This window comes from Corvus cornix, chromosome 2 (assembly GCF_000738735.6).
Source record: "Corvus cornix cornix isolate S_Up_H32 chromosome 2, ASM73873v5, whole genome shotgun sequence".
In the NCBI taxonomy this organism is placed as follows: Eukaryota; Metazoa; Chordata; class Aves; order Passeriformes; family Corvidae; genus Corvus; species Corvus cornix.
The window spans coordinates 56,996,023-57,015,302 of NC_046333.1; the positions used below are offsets into that span (position 1 = coordinate 56,996,023).

General features: G+C 36.9%; 1 protein-coding gene across 5 annotated transcripts in view; it reads right to left on the bottom strand.

Annotated features, from left to right (window-relative positions):
- The window catches only part of CDK14 (cyclin dependent kinase 14), a 319,768-nt gene that overhangs the window by 213,430 nt on the left and 87,058 nt on the right, over nt 1–19,280 (bottom strand). For all 5 annotated transcript variants that reach the window (XM_010399183.3, XM_010399186.3, XM_010399187.4 and 2 more), the window contains one exon: nt 10,330–10,424. In XM_010399183.3, the coding sequence (XP_010397485.1) occupies nt 10,330–10,424 (95 nt within the window). The remainder of the gene's footprint in view (nt 1–10,329; nt 10,425–19,280) is intronic.

Consider the following 19,280-nt stretch of genomic DNA (forward strand, 5'->3'; position numbering starts at 1 on the left):
CTACTTTTAGATTATAATAACTCTCATTTATAAGTTTAAAAATATTTTGTGCTCCAAGAGACAAATCTTTTAAAAAGGTCATTTTAGTGTAAAATCTATTTGGCTCGTTTCACTTTTAGCATTCAAAATTTCACCACACATGAATTACATTCCAGGCCTTGCAAAAAAATCCAGTAGGTTCAGTTTATCAAATAAAATCTCCCAAAAACTGAACTAAGCTGATGTTCATTACCATCTTCAAGAACAAACTCATACTATGAAACTTTAACAGACTCCCCATGTATGACAAGCAATGGTGAGGATAAACTACCAAAAAGGCATAATACAGGGGCATTATTATAATTATTATTATTATTATTATTATTATTATTGAGATTTATTTCTGTGAAAGCAAAATTAGCCTTTACAGTTACAAAGCTCAAGGATGCATTGGAGCCTTTACACTCCTGTAGTCATGGAGGCAATTCCCTACTGAACTACAAGAGGGATGGCCCTAGAAGATGCATTAAAATTTCAAAGCAAGATGATATGGACAACCACCAACTCTGAATTCATCTTTCCCCCTCAGGCTTTTAATTTTTGCAGTTATATGAGTCCAGTGACGGATGGCTACTGTCTTGTTTCTTCTGATTATTCTTCTTTTATAATTACCAAAAACTCATTAGCCATATACTGAACGTTGCACAATGACTCTGAGCAAGTTAAGAAACCCTGGGTATCAAAGGATGGTTTACTCATCACCTTCCAATTATTCATAATATTTCAGGCTGTCACCAGTTCAAGTCTCAGGCCACTAGTCACTGTTGAAAGAAAACTATCAGCTTAACTCTCCTGGATTTCTCCTTATAATTACCTTACATTTTTTTATTTGGACTTAAATATAACTTACGGCATCAGAAAAAGATAAGCCTTGCCTCAAGTAACTTCATGTGTCATGCTTAGACAGGAGAATGCATCATATTAAAAGCAGAAGGACTGATGACAGACATGCAGTTCATATACATGTGTAGTTTTCAATTCCTCTGTCAATACACCACCCTACCTATCACATACATATTACTTAGATATCTGGATAACTTGAATATTTTGCAATAGATGAAATAACTGCAGGAGAAATTTAAGTAAGAAAAGCAAGATCATTTTGCAGATAAAGAACAGAACAGATGCTGTGTTCGGAGAAGGCAATGCAAAATACAGTGGAAAAAAGCAAATCAAAGAGGTATTAAGGAAACGGATGTGGAGTCTCTTGATAGAGAAAGACAAATAACATGCAGCATTGTGTAGTTTATATTCTTTTTAATCTAAAGTTCTACATTCCATTGATTCATGAAGAGTGATAAATAACACAAACAGCAATAGTATGGCACTAATTTCAAAGAATTCACAAGTAAACACAGTAGGTGAGCTGTGCTCTTTAGTTATCATTGCCCCTTTGTCATTGGTACCTGTCATTATCTTGATAGACATCATGGCAACTATTAGTACTATCAAAATAATCAAACTAATCTCAAGTATTGTTCCTCTGGGATTTCATTCTCCTCCTTAATATAATTTATCTCCAATGTATCTATCTATAATTTCCATAATACAACAGCCTCCTTATTCTCATTTACTACTCAGTCATTAAAATCTTTTTTTTCATTTAATTTTCTATAAACAGAAGCATATAAAACTGGAGATGTGAGAAATTATGAAGTATCAATTAAAGAGATAGGGTGTATATTCACATCCTTTAATTATCCTCCCACTGATGCAATCTCAGGATGCAGTTAGATGACGCTGAAGAGATGAGCTAAGGGCTGCCTCAGGGTATAGGTTTCTCCTGCTAAATCCTTGCCACACATTCCTGCCACTGCCTTGTATTTGCTCTCATTTCTGCTGGACTTTACAATGAGACTGCTTAGAGAGCTTAAATAAGAGAAGACTGGCCCTTTCAAAAAGAATTAAATCATATTTTTAAAAAATTATAAAGGCATGAAAAAAAGAAAAAAACACTAGAAAATACATAAGAACTGGGTCTGCCTTTTGAGAAGCAATGTGTCATGGGATCAAGCCAGCTATGTCTTGAAAATACACCCTGAAACTTGTGATGCCATCTCAAAATAATATGGCAATTTCCTTAGAAACACTGAAAAAAGGAAACCTGGATAAAATTACATCTGCAACCTATCAATACTTGTCTTTGCAGACTTCCGAAGTGATCAGATAAGGGTAGCGGAACTCCTCCCAGATATTATTTCACATTTATCTTCCCCAACTTTCAAAGTATGCTCAGTATTTTCATTACTTTCAAATACAAGTAGAAAAACTGACAAGCAGACTGCCTCTTAGACAGTGAAAAGGCAACAGTGCTGACTCTTTTAACATCTAGGATTCATTAAACCACCTCTATTACTCACTGTCCAAAGCAAACAGTTTCACATCTTCTCAAAACAATACACTTCACTGGGTCAAGGATTACACTTATCATCTTGCACCCATCCTGTCAACTGCCTCATTAGTTTCTATTAAGGACAATATTGACTAAAGAATTCCTATTTTTGAAGCCATCCTCCCTTCTAAACTAACTCACTTTCTCTTTCTCATCTAGAAACCTTCAGAGAAAGTACAGAAGTCCTAAAGCCTCTCTAATCTTCACACAAAACTACTTTACTCTAGGCAAAACACTCGCAGCTGATGGACTGTTTTCTGATTTATGGAAATTCAGCACTTTAACATTATATAATCTCTTCTAATAAATTTCTGATTATATATGCAAAGTAGGCAAAAGACAAATTAGTCTAAATTGCTTTATGCAGAGTAAAGTAAAAGTCTGCATATTATAAAAAATACAAATAAGCCAGATATTACAAAAAATGCTAACATAATGTGTCATTCTGCATTTTCTAAACCAGCACATATCAACACTACCAAAATAAATACATTTATAAAAAATGACTATTTATGAGAAAGTAGAGAAGATTGGAAATTATTTAATGCTTTAATGCATCATTAAGAACATATACTGATGAATATAAAGTAACTGATGAGTTAATTGGCTTCACTGGGGATAATGCTGATGAGGCCACATAGAGAACAAAAGAGTATAACACCACTATTTTCTCAAGTTCTTCAGATATATTTAGATGAAATAAATGTTCTAAATATACACATTTAAAAGAGTCAATTAACATAAAATCTGCCAATTCTGATTTCAATCTCTTTATTTAATACTGAGTTTTACCACTGGCTGGAGTTGAGGCTGTGCTCATAATGTGAGCAAGTGCTAAGCTGGGAACACTTCTGTAAAGAAAAATCAGTAGATGGTATTGGGATGATGCTCTAATGTGTGATACAAATCTCAAGAAACTAATTCTTATGAAGGAAAGTAACTTTCAATTTTTAAAAATACATTTACAGGAAAAGCTCAAAGTTTGATGATCAAACCTCAAGAATATCTGATTAGATCTACTCTATAGTGATATTAATGTCATGAACAGACACCTAAAACTCCTAACAAACTGTGGGGGCCTAATGAAATCAGGCTCTGCCAGAATTTCCTTTGAAGAAACCTGACAGAGGCACATTCACTGTAGAATTAGTCACCTCTGATTATTCTACCAACGAATAAGTAATTCCACATTGAGGGAAGCACTTCTTTTAATCATTATCATAAAAGACAGTTCAATGTAAACATAGTTTATATTATATTTTTCTTACTAAAAAGGACTTATGTTTCTAGTTTACAAAAGCCACTCCCAGTCCTGCTAAAGCCCTATAATGTAAATTCTCAAGGGACTAACACAGGCCCTGAATTTCTCTTTTTGAATCCCACCACCTTTAACCTCATCCTAGACAAAAGTTACCTTGCTTAAGTAGAAACCAGTGGATTAAAGATAATTCATAGTGCTGACATTTATTAGGGCTGAAAAAACATAAGATCAAAGAGTTTCATGAGAGATGAAAGATTTAAATTATTAATTAGTGCTGTCACTGGAACTCAGGACTCAAGGCAGTCTCATACAAACAGTGTGGCAGCCCTCACTTGAACAGGAGCAGGTAAGAGTTTACCTCCAGGTCCCTCATCCCTACCCCCCAGCCCACATCAGCTCAAACTACTCAGCAGCTCACCTAAGCACAGGGCCTGGACCTGACCTATGCCTGCCAGAAGGAATCACCTGGGATGGGCAACAGGGAAAGCAATGCAGAGCACCCTCCTCCTCCACACACCTCACATCTCTCCAGGCCCCACTGATGCTTATAGACAGAGAAGTTGAAGACAAACATAGAGATATCCCTTATAAGTAAGGCAGCCTCTTACAACTGCACACACTGACAGTCACAGGGGATCTCCTAGAGATGCCACTGCTCAGCTAACTGGAAAATGCATTGGTGCACAACAGCAGCTGGCAAATTACGTCAGCATTTTCCCTACCATTCCAATCATGCATATATGGCCAATAAGGTACTATCCAGTAACCACCACATATATGTAATATAACTATGTTCTATTCTAGTTTTTCTACCAAGTTTTCCAGGGCAATACTTGATAAGTAATATAATAGACTTACTTTCTTCAGTTTTGTCTCCTGCTATGCGAGATAATAATACTAAGTCACTTCTTTAAACTGCTTTGCAGGGTGAAGCACAGCATATATAGTGTAATGTTCTTTTTATATATTCAACTACAGAGAAAAATTTTCCCAATCTTTCTTTTAAATGCTGAGAAATTCACTCAGAAAGTGATCAATATGGTCAATGATTCATCTTCTAGTTAGAATCCTAGTAACTTGTTTTAGTACTTACGCTACTTTAATAATTTTTTCCACCACTTGGCATTTTAGTTGAACATCTAGTTGTTATTAGTTTTCTATTTAGTTCAACTTGAAGTTCTTATTTTTATTAAAGAGTTGCAATGCTAGAGGTTTTTAAAAGCGTTTATGTACATACTTTATAATCCCATGTCATGACTTGCCTACAAAAATCAGTTAAGAAAATCAGTTGAAAAATGAGGGGGGAAAAAAAAGAAAGCCTAGTTGGTAACCATAAAGTGCCTTTTCATAACCCATGAATATGTATTCCTTTTCCAGCCATCTGTTATCCTCAGATGAAAAGAGTTCCATTTGTAGAACACTAATTTCACACTATTTTCAAGAAATAAAGAAAAGGTTAAGGAATTTTAGGTCATTATGGCAACATGAATCAGAGTAATTTTGAAGTATCAGTCTAAATTAATTGGCCATACCATGAAGAAAAATGTTCCTGTGAACTGGACTGTTGTACATGAAACTTATCAGGGAGCCTGTGAACACACCACCTCACATGGGCATGGAGTAAAGCTTGGGGAATAACTAAAAAATGGCAGATTGACCATCAGAAGCTTATGGCACTTGCAACAGATTGAACACAAAAGACAATCCGAGAGTCAAGGAGGTTTCATGACAAGTAAAATAAATTCTGCAACTTCAAAAACAAAAGTCAGAACAACAATTAGTCCTGTCAGTCATCCTCAGTGAAGGTTTCAGCATCATAAATATAAAAATCAAAATACACAAACCATCCCTTTTCTTGTGAGCAGCCATCCACACACATATTTATGAAATACGATGGTCACCTATATTCATAACACACACTGCAATACGTCAGGCCAATAACAAATAGATGCAGTTCTCACTGATTATTCAAAGATTCCCTGCTGCCTCAAGAATAACACAGCATGGAAACCATGGCCAATGAAGAGCATGATGCCTCCCTGAGCATGATTTCTCTCTACTTTGCATCATGAACTCCCTACTGATTTTTAAGGTGGATAGTAAAAGGTACTGCCTTTGATGGAGATAAATGTTAAATGCCCAGACTCCCTGAAAAAATACATTTTATCTTTGGGCACAAGTTGGAGTCTCCTTGAAAACAAAAAATTCAGATTTTGAACTGAAATGGGGGAGGTGCCTTGACTGAAGGACTGCCCTATCTCTGCAGCCTTTGAGCTCTTGTTGGCAGCACCAGCTTTTACTGTGCTCTGCTCTGTGCTCTGCTGATTTCTCATATTAATAGTTTAAAAGGATAGGGACCAGAATTCATTAGAACTAGTATTTTATTAAGGATAAACAGAAATGATGTAATTTTGTGATAGGGAAATTAGGCAAAAATGTCTTGGTTGAGCTGTTACAAATTCTACACATTTTTGTAATACTATGAGAACATGCAATTTGGTAAAGGTGCCCAAAAAAGTAAAGGTAGGGTAAAAAAACACATGGGCATTCAAGAAGCAGATCAAGAGCACAGTGGAGATACACTGGTGTGCCTCTCAAAACACAGACACATGCTGTGCAAGCAGCAGCCACAGATCACATCACTTTAACCGAGGCAATCTTTTTTAATTCTTTGCCTTGAAGGGCAACTGAACACAGTGGGAGAGGATGGAAAGCACGCCAACTCAAAATATTGCCAAAAGCACAGGTTTTTCCTTTAAGTGCAATATGCAGACTTCCCAGTGGGGGACCGCAAGGCCTCCACGCTGCTTTGCAAGGGGCTCTGGTTGGCAGCAGCTCCCTTGTGCTGTCACCAGCTTCATCTCCAGACTCACAACTCACATCAACATTTATGTGCCACAGATCAAGCCAGATCCCACTGCTGTATGTTCAGGTAAATTTATAATCAAGGTCAAGAGGGAAGAGGGTCAACAGCAGCAGGAAGACACACATGTCAATATGCAGACAGACAGCACTTCCTCAGCTCAACCACACAGTGACAAGGTATAGGAATTCAAAGGGCACCCATTGCTTTGCACCTACTGTATGGCAAATGTCCAAGGTGTTAATCAAATACAGAGTCAGTGGACCTTGCATCATTTTTTATAGTGTTATCAGCAAATTACTCGGCCCACTTCTCCAAAATTTTACATTAAAATAAATCCTTTCAAAATCATCAGAATTTCATGCAGTAAGAAGCCTCTTGGGATTTTATACAACTAAGTAAAATATGAGAATCTAGCCTGAATGAAAGTAGAAAATGAATATGCCAAGATGAGTTTCATTATACACGTCTGATGTGCAACACATGAAATCAAATAGATTTGCCTATTGATGCAACTGTCAGCCAGAAAGAAATGACTGCTTGGTTGTTTTTCCTATAAACAAAAAAGCCCAGCCTAAGTGAATACTGCTTCACTTTCCTCAATAACAAAGTCTTGTTCACTCTGCCACTTCTTCACCCCAGGGATTCATTTTTATCTGACAACAAAAAGAGAAATCCGTCATCCAGTAAAAGGAATGAGCCCATTTCATTTCGCTTTCCTGGAATACTACCAGAGATGCTCAAAAGTATAGAAAAGCAATGGGTTTTATAGGAAGACAAGGGCTTGGTACCATTTATCCTGCTCCAAGGTGTAAAAAAGCCAGGATTGTTCTGAAAGCAAGTTACTGCACATATTACTTTAAATTTTAGGAAGGGAATGGCTGATTTAGTGTCTTTTCAGGCAAGTATGTATCTTTTAGACTCTCCAAATAGTATGCTAAGATTAAGAATGTTTTATTCCATCATTATGATCAGCAGGGGAAATAATTTTAAAAGCTGAAATGTCTCTCAGGAAACGCATAAAAAACACACAAACACTCCTAGATGCCACATGCGGCTGGTGACAAATATTGAGCAAAATAATTCAGAGTACAAAGCATCATTCAGCTCAATACAATCTTAATTTTTCCATCTTCAACTACCGTTAAGGACACATCTCAGAAACATTTTGGCAAAACAAAAAACCAAGCATTAGAGTTAGTCATCAGGGATTTTCAAACATTATGGCCAAAATCCACTTGTTACATATTACCAGCTCCAGCTTTTCCATCACGTGTCTTCATTCTGCATTGCGCCATGAGAGCTTAATCCTTCAGCAGTCAAACTGGGCACATACCAAAATAAACAGACCCCTCTTGCTCATTTGTATTCCCACTGAGTCTGCAGGTAGAGGAACACAGTGATGCATATCACAGTCTCACCCTATGTACCCATATGAGAATCTGGAAAAAAAAATCTCTATCTATCCCTGTATCATTTTAAGATAAAACTGTAAACAGTCAGAGTCAACCTGCCTGAAAAGCAGCAGCCAGGTTCAGGTCCCAGCCATAGAATCATGGAATTGTTTAGGCTGGAAAAGACCTCTATCATTGAGTCCAACCACTAACCCAAAACAGCCAAGCCCACCTCTAAAATATGTCCCTAAGTGCCACACTTGCACATCTTTTAAATACCTCTAGGGATGGACCAGAGCCAGTGTTGGCCCATCCATTTGCCCCACACCTGTCTACCTACATTTCCCAAGAGTGTATCACAGCAGTGATGCACTTTCTTCTTTGGGGATACCACCTAGGTCAGAGATTCCTCAACTTCTCACAGGGACAGAAGAGGTAACAGGGCTACATTACCTCAACAAACAAGTCCTTTTGAAATAGCAGATAACACCTGTAGTGTTTCCCAAGTTCTCAAAATACAACCTCTACCTGCTGTGAAGTAATTGAACTGCCTCTCTAGTTCAAGAAACAGAAGTCTCGACTGGACGTGCTGAATCTGGATAGTGCTGGATAATATGGAAATTATTCAATTCTCAGTGGGAAAAAAAATAAGTCAAATTCAAACTGGTGAAGGAATACTACTATAACAGTAGGAATGGTCTCTGCATATGAATTCTTATCCACACTCTAGTAACACATATTTTTTTTAAGAACACATTTTAAAGACCTTGAAGATGATGTTACAAAGCAACAGGACAAAGTTGTACATAATTGTTACGACTCTCACTACTTATTCAGAGTGAGCTACTTATGATAGAGAACGCAGTGTGCCCAGTAATTTCAATTTACTCTACAAGTACCATTAAAATCACTGAAGTATTTCTTTCAGATTTGCAGGCAACTCTACTAAAATGAATATTTCTGACCAATCTACATTTCATAACATGTTCACAAGTCACTATTAATGCAATAGCTTCAGGGAAGGGTTTTGATTTTTTTCTAAATTTCAGTCTGTTCCACTGACTGACAGGACATCCAATGACTCTGTTGCCTTAGCTCAGTCTTACTGAAAGCCGAGACATATGGGCTGACTGTCATCAGATACTGTGATTTTGCTAAAGGGTTTTAGCAATAAGGCACAAGCTGAAATCTATACAGTTTTCTCATATTACATAGACCCCAATAAAAAGCTTACACGTGTATAATGTCTGGAACTTATGGTAATGCATAACTGAGCCATTAACAACACAATGCAATAGCATTTCCTTGAAGAAAGCTGCCAGTGAAAGCCAATACCTGCAGTGGCATGACATAAGTGTGAATATTTTTTCTGCATTTAGAACATGTTTTTATTCCTATCAGCTGTCATTATGCTCATCAATACCTAAGCTACTGAGAGATGAGGAAACTCTCATTCTGGTTTATTACAAATATTCAGTGAAAAAAGATAATTTTCAGTACCTAACCAAGTTAATGATCCTGGAAAATGTTCCAGTAGTTATTCTGTCCCATGACCATTGTGATATTCTCCACTGGAATGGCACAGTCGCCTCGTATCACTGACTGGCCAAAGTAAAGATATAATAAAGATATCACATGTACCAAATCCTTCTTTCAAAACTGCTTTATAATTATTGGAAATCTGATTATGCAAAGTTGATTAAATATGTGAAATGGCACAAGACACTCTGCTTCACAACAGGTAAGTCTCAATGTAAGCACTGGCTGAAGAATATTTTAAGCATGTTTACTGAGTTATTTTATGCAATATAGAAGGACTTAGGGCATTTGGGGATAAAAAGACTGTAACAAATGACATTAAAGTGGCTGAAAACATATTTAACATGTATAGAGTAGATTATTTTGAGGTAGAGTAGTTGCAATGATTGTAAATAAACTCTTGTAAACAAACTAAACCTAGAGTAGTCCAAAATTCCATTCATTCCCTTCATGTTGTTTTATTAAAGTTTTATAATAATGATAAACAAAAGATTAACAACTTATCACATATATTCAGCATTGCTCTCAGACCATCACAAAACTCTACTTGACAGTATATTTTGCTTTTACCCCTAGAAATTAATTTGGTATGGATACCAAGAAAGTAGTACAACATTAAAGTGCAAACAAAACATCAGATTAACAAGGACATCATCTTGTTCTAATGTGAAGGCAATATGTTGCCTGTGCAATATGGTCTCAGCCTCTTTCACCAGAGCACATGGCAGTCAGTAGCACTTTGATTCACAGGGATCTATGTACGTGTTCAGCAGTATTAGTTGATACTTTCTGCTTATCTTCATTTACACACAAAATTAAATGAAAAGAAAACACCACTTACTTGCTTTTTCCTTTGTATACTGTAGCATAGGACCCTTCCCCTAGTTTTTCCAGTTTTTCATATGAGTCTGCTTTTCCAAACTTAGGGCTCGTAGGCTAAACAAAACAAAAAAGATGGTCTTTCAGCATGTATTGCACTCATAACATTAACTGCTTTGATTCAGCCTTTAGAGACCAAACATCATTATCAAGACTTATGGATGTGCCTGTTTTCAGCAGCCAACAACAAAAAAAGAAATAATAGGGAAAAAAATTAATATTTACTCCAATAAAATATCATTCAGCAACCCAGATGGTAGCTGCTAATGTCAACCATACACTTACATCACTGGATCTACCAAAAAGATTTTATTATAAATCAAGGAGATGGTTCTGGTTTATTTTTCACATATATCATTTCATAGAGAGAAAAAGATCATTAACAGCTAAAGCATCTTATCCATGTTTAGAGATCTAAACAGCAGCCTTAATCTGAACTGAACTGAAAATCAGAACTAATAGAGCTGTTTAATCATTTTTTTCTTTCTTATTTTTTTAGGTTAAAGCCCATCCAGAAACATTGCTCTAAGTAGTCACTGTCCCAGTAAATGAATCATTGTTCAGAGCGGGGTCAAAATGCAACAGGAAAGCATCTTTAATGATGTCATCTTCTGAATTATGATTACAGTCTTCAGACTGTGGATATAATCACACCATATTTTAATGTACATTTTACATTAAATGTAAATTAAATTAACATTTATTTAAATTATTTACACTAATTTACATTAAAGTCCTGTATCCTTAATATTTGCAGCCTAAGTGAGGAGTCTAAAACTGCACCAAACAATGATTCTTGCTCTAAGGGCCAGACAGCTCAGCTGGCCTTTGTGACAGACTGATACTTGCCCCCTTTTATACAGTCCTAACAGAGTACAACTCAACACTGCAAACAAAGGAATTCACCTGATATTAAAACTTTCCATTGAAATTCTGAGAAAATGTTTGACTTTTTTGAAGTGCATCCTATTTTCCCACAGTTCCCCATCTTCCAGTTGTCTGGAAGGAAAAGGCATTTTATTTTTCCTCCAAGACCAGGTGGACACTGCAAAAAAATGACCTGCAGCTGCCCTCAACATCACCTACATATCTTTTAGACTGCAGTGCTCAGATATCACAATCAAAAGATCATCAAGAAAGTCTGGAGGGTCAGCACTAATAATCAAATCACACACAGTGACTGATTTGATAGTACTCCTGTTAAACACTACAAAGAAAAGCAGACAAGCAAACCCAGCATGTGCAGGGTTGAATTCAACTGGGATGAGCCATGTGCAGCTGCACACATGGTACCCTCACATTCAGGATCCTATGTCTGATTTACAAAAAGTATTCATGTATCAGTTTTTTGAAAGGAAACAAACCTTACAGTACAGGGCACATCTGTGTGTAAATTTTTGTTAAACCATGGCTGAAAGTTTTAAATCAACTGACCCTAAAAATTGCTTCTATTTAAACAGACAGGGGCATCCTAGGTAAGTTGACTTGGTGCCTCTTACTTGTCCACCACACCCAATTAACCATTAGCCAGAAAATGCAAACATTTTCTTTACTCAACTATTCTTCATTTGTTCTATGCAAAAATTCTGGCACTTTGGCAACTATACACCTTTTTTGATATTAACATTCCAGCTTTTTATCGAATGGTATAAAGACATACATGTGTATGTTTGCAAAATTGAGCCCTTTTTCCTCTCTCCAATACAAAGAACAGCCTATTATTTTGCTATCCAGTTCCTAAGTATTAATAGACTTACACAAACTTGTCAGCTCAAAACTCTCAGATCTTTTTCCTGCTACATTATTTGGAACACTTCATTATAGATAAGGCAGTAATATTCTTGGTTTCCAATCTGTGCTTAAAAAGGCATTCTGCCTGGTTAAAAACAAATTCTAGGATTTTTTAAATCACAGTTTTATTACAGATGTCACTAATAGAGGTGACTAAAACATTTATTCAAGTAGCCTTCTCATTTAACTATCCAATTATGGACTAATGCAACATTAAAAAAACTTCAGAAAAAAAGTGATTAGATGTTAAAATGTCTTGCATCTAATGAAGAGGGAGCAAAAAGTATTTCCCAAATTGCAGGCTGCAATGAACGCACAGTGACTAGCTTTGTCTGGAGTGGAAATGCTGCCCTAGTTAACAGTGAATAGTTCACTGTTGGCTTCTCATAGCAAGACAGAAAAAGGACAGAGTTTATACATGTGTTTCACATCCATTCTTATTTTCACGCTGAGATTTACTTTTATTCTCTACCTCTGGAAACCATAATCTAAAGGTCACAACAACTTGTAAAGCCTTAACATCTTGAGAGGAAACAGGATGCCTTTAATCCATTACCACACAGTAAATCAGCAACAATAATTATTTCTACAACCTCAAGCTCATTTCTCTGTCATCCAGCTGCCAGAAGCACAGACTGAAAGTCATGACTTTTGACTCATTCTCCTCCTGGAAGTTGCTGCATCCTCATCAAGAACGGGCAAACCTCTAAAAGCTGGCATTGGCTGGATCAGGAGGACAGTTCATTCCTGAGGGTACAGAGCCCTGTGCCCTGGGCTCAGCTCTGCAGCAGCATGGCTGACCTGCCACCCTCCCCACACAGCCTCCCACCCTGTCCTGTGCCTGCTCAAGCTGGATACAAGCCCAGAAATAGCCCAAACCCAATGCTTGAGCTAGCCCTGCCCCGTGTGCAGCAAAACCACTGGGCAGACACCCTCCCCTTTCCAGGTGACAGCACCTCTGCAGTGGAGCTCAGCTCTGCTCCAGCTGCACCACTGGACTGGATTGCCCAGGTTCTCCACCATTAGATCTCCCTTTGCAAAAATTGACATTGTTTTTCCTGGCACTTGTAATCTTTAAAGGCTTACAGTTTTTGAAGGCATGTGGTGTAGAAAAGAACTTCAGAGGATTTTATCAAAAAAATTTAAATAAATTCTGAGGTAAATGAATATATATATTAATATATATAATTTGCATGATACTTCTTAATGAAACACCAAAACACTCAGCATATGCATTTACTTCAGAAAATAAAGGGGCAGATTAACCATTTCCCCAACATTTTCTCAATTTTTTAAAATGAAATCTCATACATTAATTCAAACTTCTAATTACAAATTGCCTATATATTAAGAAGTTCAGATGCTTCTTACATTTCCTTTTATTTCTGGATAATATAAATAATAAAATAAAGGAGGTGAAGACTGACTGAAATAATGCAAAAATAAGAAATTTTTCAAAACTTAAGTTTCAAGCTCAAAGGAATCAAAATAAAGGGCTATGGAAGGAATTTAAATAATTTGAAGTTCCACATGACTGCTGAAAACTATAACCATTTCAGCCTACTTTCCTTTATTATTAAAGTCCCTCATTCATCTGGGCATTATTTCAGCTTCATGAATTTCATTATTCAGGTTTCTCCACATTAGTTTATCCTTTTCAACCATTTCTGTTTAAAAACTATGCCTTGTTACAGCAAGGTTGGCATCTTTTTCAGTATATGCTAATATTAAAATCAAACATAGAAAATTCACTTTTAAGTACAATTTCTTCTTCCAAAGTATTTTATTCATTCTGGTAAAATATATGAGAATACATTTACACAGAGATTTGTGTTTGTTAAATCACAGGAGTCCCTTACGATGCCTGGGATGTTGTTGACTGAAATACACATAATGAGTGAGACATATCCAGAGCACATCAGATGTACAGTGCTTGCATCAGCCACTGACAGACAGCACAAGCAGCAGACTCACAAAAAATTCCCCTGTATTTTACGTAACTGATGCAATCCCCAATTTGACCCAGACAACATTTCTCAATGGAGGAGTACTGGTTTTAGCTGAACACATGTATCTTGATAAAAGTTTTTTCAAAGCTTCTTTTTGAAGATCTAACCTTACAATACTTCTATAGCTACTATTTTTCCATTTCTCTTGCTCCTTCTTACTGCTTTTTAACCCTCTAAAACACTAACAGAGAATCACAGAATTAATTAGGTTTGAAAAGGTTTTAAAGATCACCAAGTCCAACCCTAATCCTAACACTGCCAAGCCCACCACATATGCCCCCAAGCACCTATACATCTTTCAGATATCTCCAGGGATTGTGACTCAACCACTTCCCTGGGCAGCCTGTTCCAGTGCTTGAAAACCCCTCTATGTTCTAAACACCATTGGGACTAACTAGGCATAACGAAGCCTGTTGCTACACATTAGAGCTCTGCATTTGCTACAAAAAACCCCCCCAGCTTACAAAGCTAAGAAAAAACCCCAAAACACCTAGATGCATATGTGACCAAGATTGAACTATCTAACAGCAAAAAAGTAAACCACCAGTCAGCAAGAAATTGATACAACTGGAAAACTCACTGCAAAGTGAACTTCCACACTTCAGAGAAATCTTTCATAGAACTCAAATGGGCAAGCCAAATGAATTACTGAGACAAAAGGGAGTAAAGGTCCTCATGCCTCTAAAGAATATAGTCCCAAGTCACTGTGAAAGTCAGCATAAGCTGTGGTAGATTGTGTTATCCCCAAGAGGACATTGGCAACTGGAGCGTAGAACAATGCAGATCTTTCCCTTCAGGAAACTCACTGGGAATTTTACTTGTTTGCCTTCATGTTTCACTTTCCTTGAAAATAGTTTTCATTAGGTAGCTTTCTTATTATCAGCCTATATTTTTCCTAGTGCTAGTTTAGTCTAAGAGCACCACTGAGCACAGGGAGTGAGCATTTTTAGCAGCATGGCTTGCAGTAACCGAGATTAGATATTTTTTCCCCCTCTGGTTAAGGAAATACAGATCATAGTAACAAGGATAGAAAGAGTATGCCAAAATGTTGAGTACAGAAATAGAAGAAGCTAGTATTTCAAACTGACATGAGAGTCTTAAAAATAACAGAGAAAAAAAGAAATGAGAAGAAACTGTCTTTTCTGACCACGTAGTTTCAAAGGGCCATTTCATTGATACAGCCTGTAGGACAGATAATAGGCTTAACCAAGAACCAGCAGTATGAATCCTTGCACTACACTGCCACATGAATACCTCTATTTCTCAGAATTTTTCAAAATCTATGTAATAAAGAAAGCTTTAATGGAAAATTACACTGAAAATCACCTGACTATTCCTATAGAAGCTGTGTGGGTTATGTTCTCATGCATTTTTCATAACTGCAGAACAGCTTGTGAATGTCACACTTAACCGTCACACTCCCGAGTCTCAGTTTTAAATAGACCCTTTTTTTTAACTGCAGGATACGAAACTTCAATATAAGACTGTCATTAAGAGAAAAACATCATTCTCACAGTACCTCTGTAAATTAAAGAAAATTAGAAGTGGATAATAAATTCAGTGCTAGAAAAAATTGAAAGTAAAAGGTAGGCCAAGAAGCTCAACTGAGATTAAATCAGAAGAATGAAAGATAATCATTATTTTTTAACCATTTTTTGTCTTCTTTGGCACAAGAATAAACCTTCTTTCACAAAACCATAGGCAATTTTTACACTAATTGCCGGTTGTATCCAACTTATAATAACAGGCCAATTTGACCATACCTTGAAAGACGGACTGTTTTCTAGGGCAATGTTCAAGGGATACAAAGATGTTCAAGAATCCAAACCAAGCCTCAGTCTTTGTTCTCCCCTCCTCTGACCCCATTCTGTTGCTTGCATCTTCCTAACCCTTTAACATATAGCCATAAATTAGGAGCAACCTGGGCAGAAGCAACCATGAGCTCTCTGTGACGGGGCTGGACGCAGTTTGTAAAGCCGTTCACTTGTTTTCCAGGCTATTAGAGCACAGGAGCTGGCTCAACTGCCACATTTTATCTGCCTTTTCATCTAGAGAGTATCCCTCAGGTTAACGATTATTAACACTTCCTTTGTGCCAGTAAAGAAAATTCCACTCTCTACACTGAACTCTGAAATTATCTTACCTCCATAAAACATATCAAGCAGGAAAGATGCAGTTACCCTAGTAATTAACAGGTTCCTTACTGGAGAAGGTTGCATACACCTGGAGAGGAAAAGAGGCAAGAATGGCACAGCAAGTGTTTATTTGGGCAGACAGAAATGATGCCTTACTTTCGGAAACATCCTGACATTGGTGTCTATTTTAGAGATAGATTTCTTACACAACTGATTTGCAAAGTGCTAACAGTACTGATCAGCAGGATCATTACAGGATTCATGCCTTTTTGCTTGTACTTTTTGGAGGAAAGTTGCATGTATCAGGACTAAAAATTAATTAAAGTTACAGAAACTGAAGAAAGGCTGCTCTCCCAAAAAGAGTGCAGAGTGAATGCAGTAAAGAATTGCTTATCCAATTATTTTTATTTGAATGTTTGGGGTTTTTACATTTATCTGAGTTAGTAGAATGTTAGTGTTTTACTTGATTTTGTTTTTAAAAAGTAACGGACAGGTAGGACTATATACCTTAGCATGACATTTAAATTCACCACCAGGGAGTTTAAGATATTCAAGGAGAACAAACTGATGTGTATCACTACATAACTAAATCTTGAGCACATGGCTAGTTTATACAGCTTGCAACATTCTTTTTACATATGGTGCAAAAGTACTATTTTAGTGTATAAAATGTGTACTCTGAATACACCAAAACTTTCCCTTGAACTGGAGAGTTTGATCATGTGTCTAAAGAGCATGGATCTCAAAATTTTCATATAATTACAATCAAACCATCTTTTAAAACCAGCTATTTGGGGAAGAGTGGCATGTATTTGTTTTTCAGTTGTGATTTTTTTATTTTGTCTGGATTATTTTGTAGTATTACCTTTTCTTCATTTATGGAGAAAAGAAAAGCATTTTCTTGTCTTGGTAGACAAAGGACTCAGCATGAGATTTTTAGAGAGATAGATATAGACAGAGAGGGAGAGAGATGGATAAGTACACACAACTATAGCCACATGTATATAATGTATATATGTATATACACACACTTGTATTGTGTTGGGATTGATCAGAGAAAAGGTTTGTCAAGCCAAATTTCCTTCTAACAGTGGCTGACAGGCAACACACAGGTAGGCAAACACCTCCTTCATACCTCCAAATTATCCACTACTCTGATGTGACAAAGGAATAATTCTCTTCTGCTGGAAAATTCATACCACAATAACATACAATTTCAATCAGCTCCAGCAGTTTGGAAATCACTCTCATAGACATTTTCTTATGTTCAGAGTAAGGGGAGAAGGTGGAAGGATTCTAAGTGTAAAAACTAAGCTTGTCGTATAACGAACAAACAAAAGTGCTAAATTCTGTCTGTACACTACTGTACTAATTAACTACACAGGAATTCTACCAGGTCACAAAAAGGTGCAACATTAACTGCAGAAAAATAATTCATGTCCAAAAGTAAGAGATTTATTTTCCAAGTGACAGTCTGTGGGAGGATCATGGAGCTCCAGCTTCCCAAAACCTCTGTGTGTGTTTCATCTTTCTCACCAAAAAGTGCGGAGCATTTCAAAGGTACAGACAACACAAAATGGGCAACATACCACCTGCAGAGTATTTTGTGATCTTTACCAAACACTGAAACTGATACCTGTCAGAGAAGTGATAAAGCTGCTGAAATTAATTAAAGCAGAAACTAACACCCCAGGGCATTATAAACACAGTCTTTCAGGTCACATTTTGAACAATGTTATTTTTCTGAGACAAATAAAGGACTTTTACCTGAGCAGAAGCAGTGAGTGATATGGAGACTGCAAGCCTTGGCCATGTACCTTCTGTAAGACATCATTTCCACACCTGATGGCTATGGAGGACTTTAAATGATGAAAGGAAAAGACTAAATGGAAGCTTATCTCTAATTCAGTTCCTCTACTAATCAAGCAAAGAAAGTGCAAATTGAAGGTAGCATATCTCTATCAGAATATCTTAAAATAAAGCTTACAGGAAGCAGAGCCAAAACTGAAACATAACTCCACAACTGTAGCCCGTATGGCCCAGAGGGCATCATAGCATGTTCAAGATCATTTACAGAAACTGAAATGCTCATTCAGACTGGTATAACCTGTACCAGAGGAGAATTTTCAGAGAACCAAGTATGAACTAAGTAAGGGAAAATATGCAGCTGACATGAAAGGAAAAGATGTAATGATCAGAAGAGTGAGTAGCAAGGGCATCTGCTAGACAACATCAGGGCTAGAAAAAAAGATGAAACCCTAAACCTTTTGTTAATTCAAGTAAAATTCAAAGCCACAGAATGATACATTTCTGCAACTAACCACACAGGCATCACCCAATAAAATGTGCATCAGGGCATCTACTGCCTGAAGCCATGTATTCAGGTTCTGGGAATGGGAATGAAGCATTTTGATCATATCTCTGCCTTGGATGGCTGAACTCAGGTCTACCAGGCAGGACGAGGTGTGACCTGATCAGCAGAGGGCTAACACCACATTTTGTTGTGAACTGCTCTTCCCTCTTCATGGGCATGAACACTTTCACTATTCCAAATGCTCTTCCTTGTAAGGAAAAGTCAAAAACTACTAACAATGCCTCCAAGCAGAAGGAAGAACTGAGTTCACCAAACAGAGCTATAAAAATCAGAGAGAATTACAGGAAGTTGAGAAATGAGAATTGTATTACAAGAAATTCCTTTGCATCTCCTGTATCCAGCAAGTCTGTGTGAGTGAGCATAGATGAAGATAAACAAAAGCATACGTTTAGCTAGGGCTCTAACCAGTAGCATACTAGTAGAGGAAGCATTAATGTCATTTACATAAGAAAATACTGGGATCATAGGAGATTGTACAGATGCAGTAGAGTACCAGCCCTCTGGAAAAGAACAAGATGCCAAAAACACAGTTTCAAAAACATCTGCTTCAAAAGTCTGGAAGCAAAGCAACTGAAACCCTTCAGTGTTAACAAAAGAATGTCAA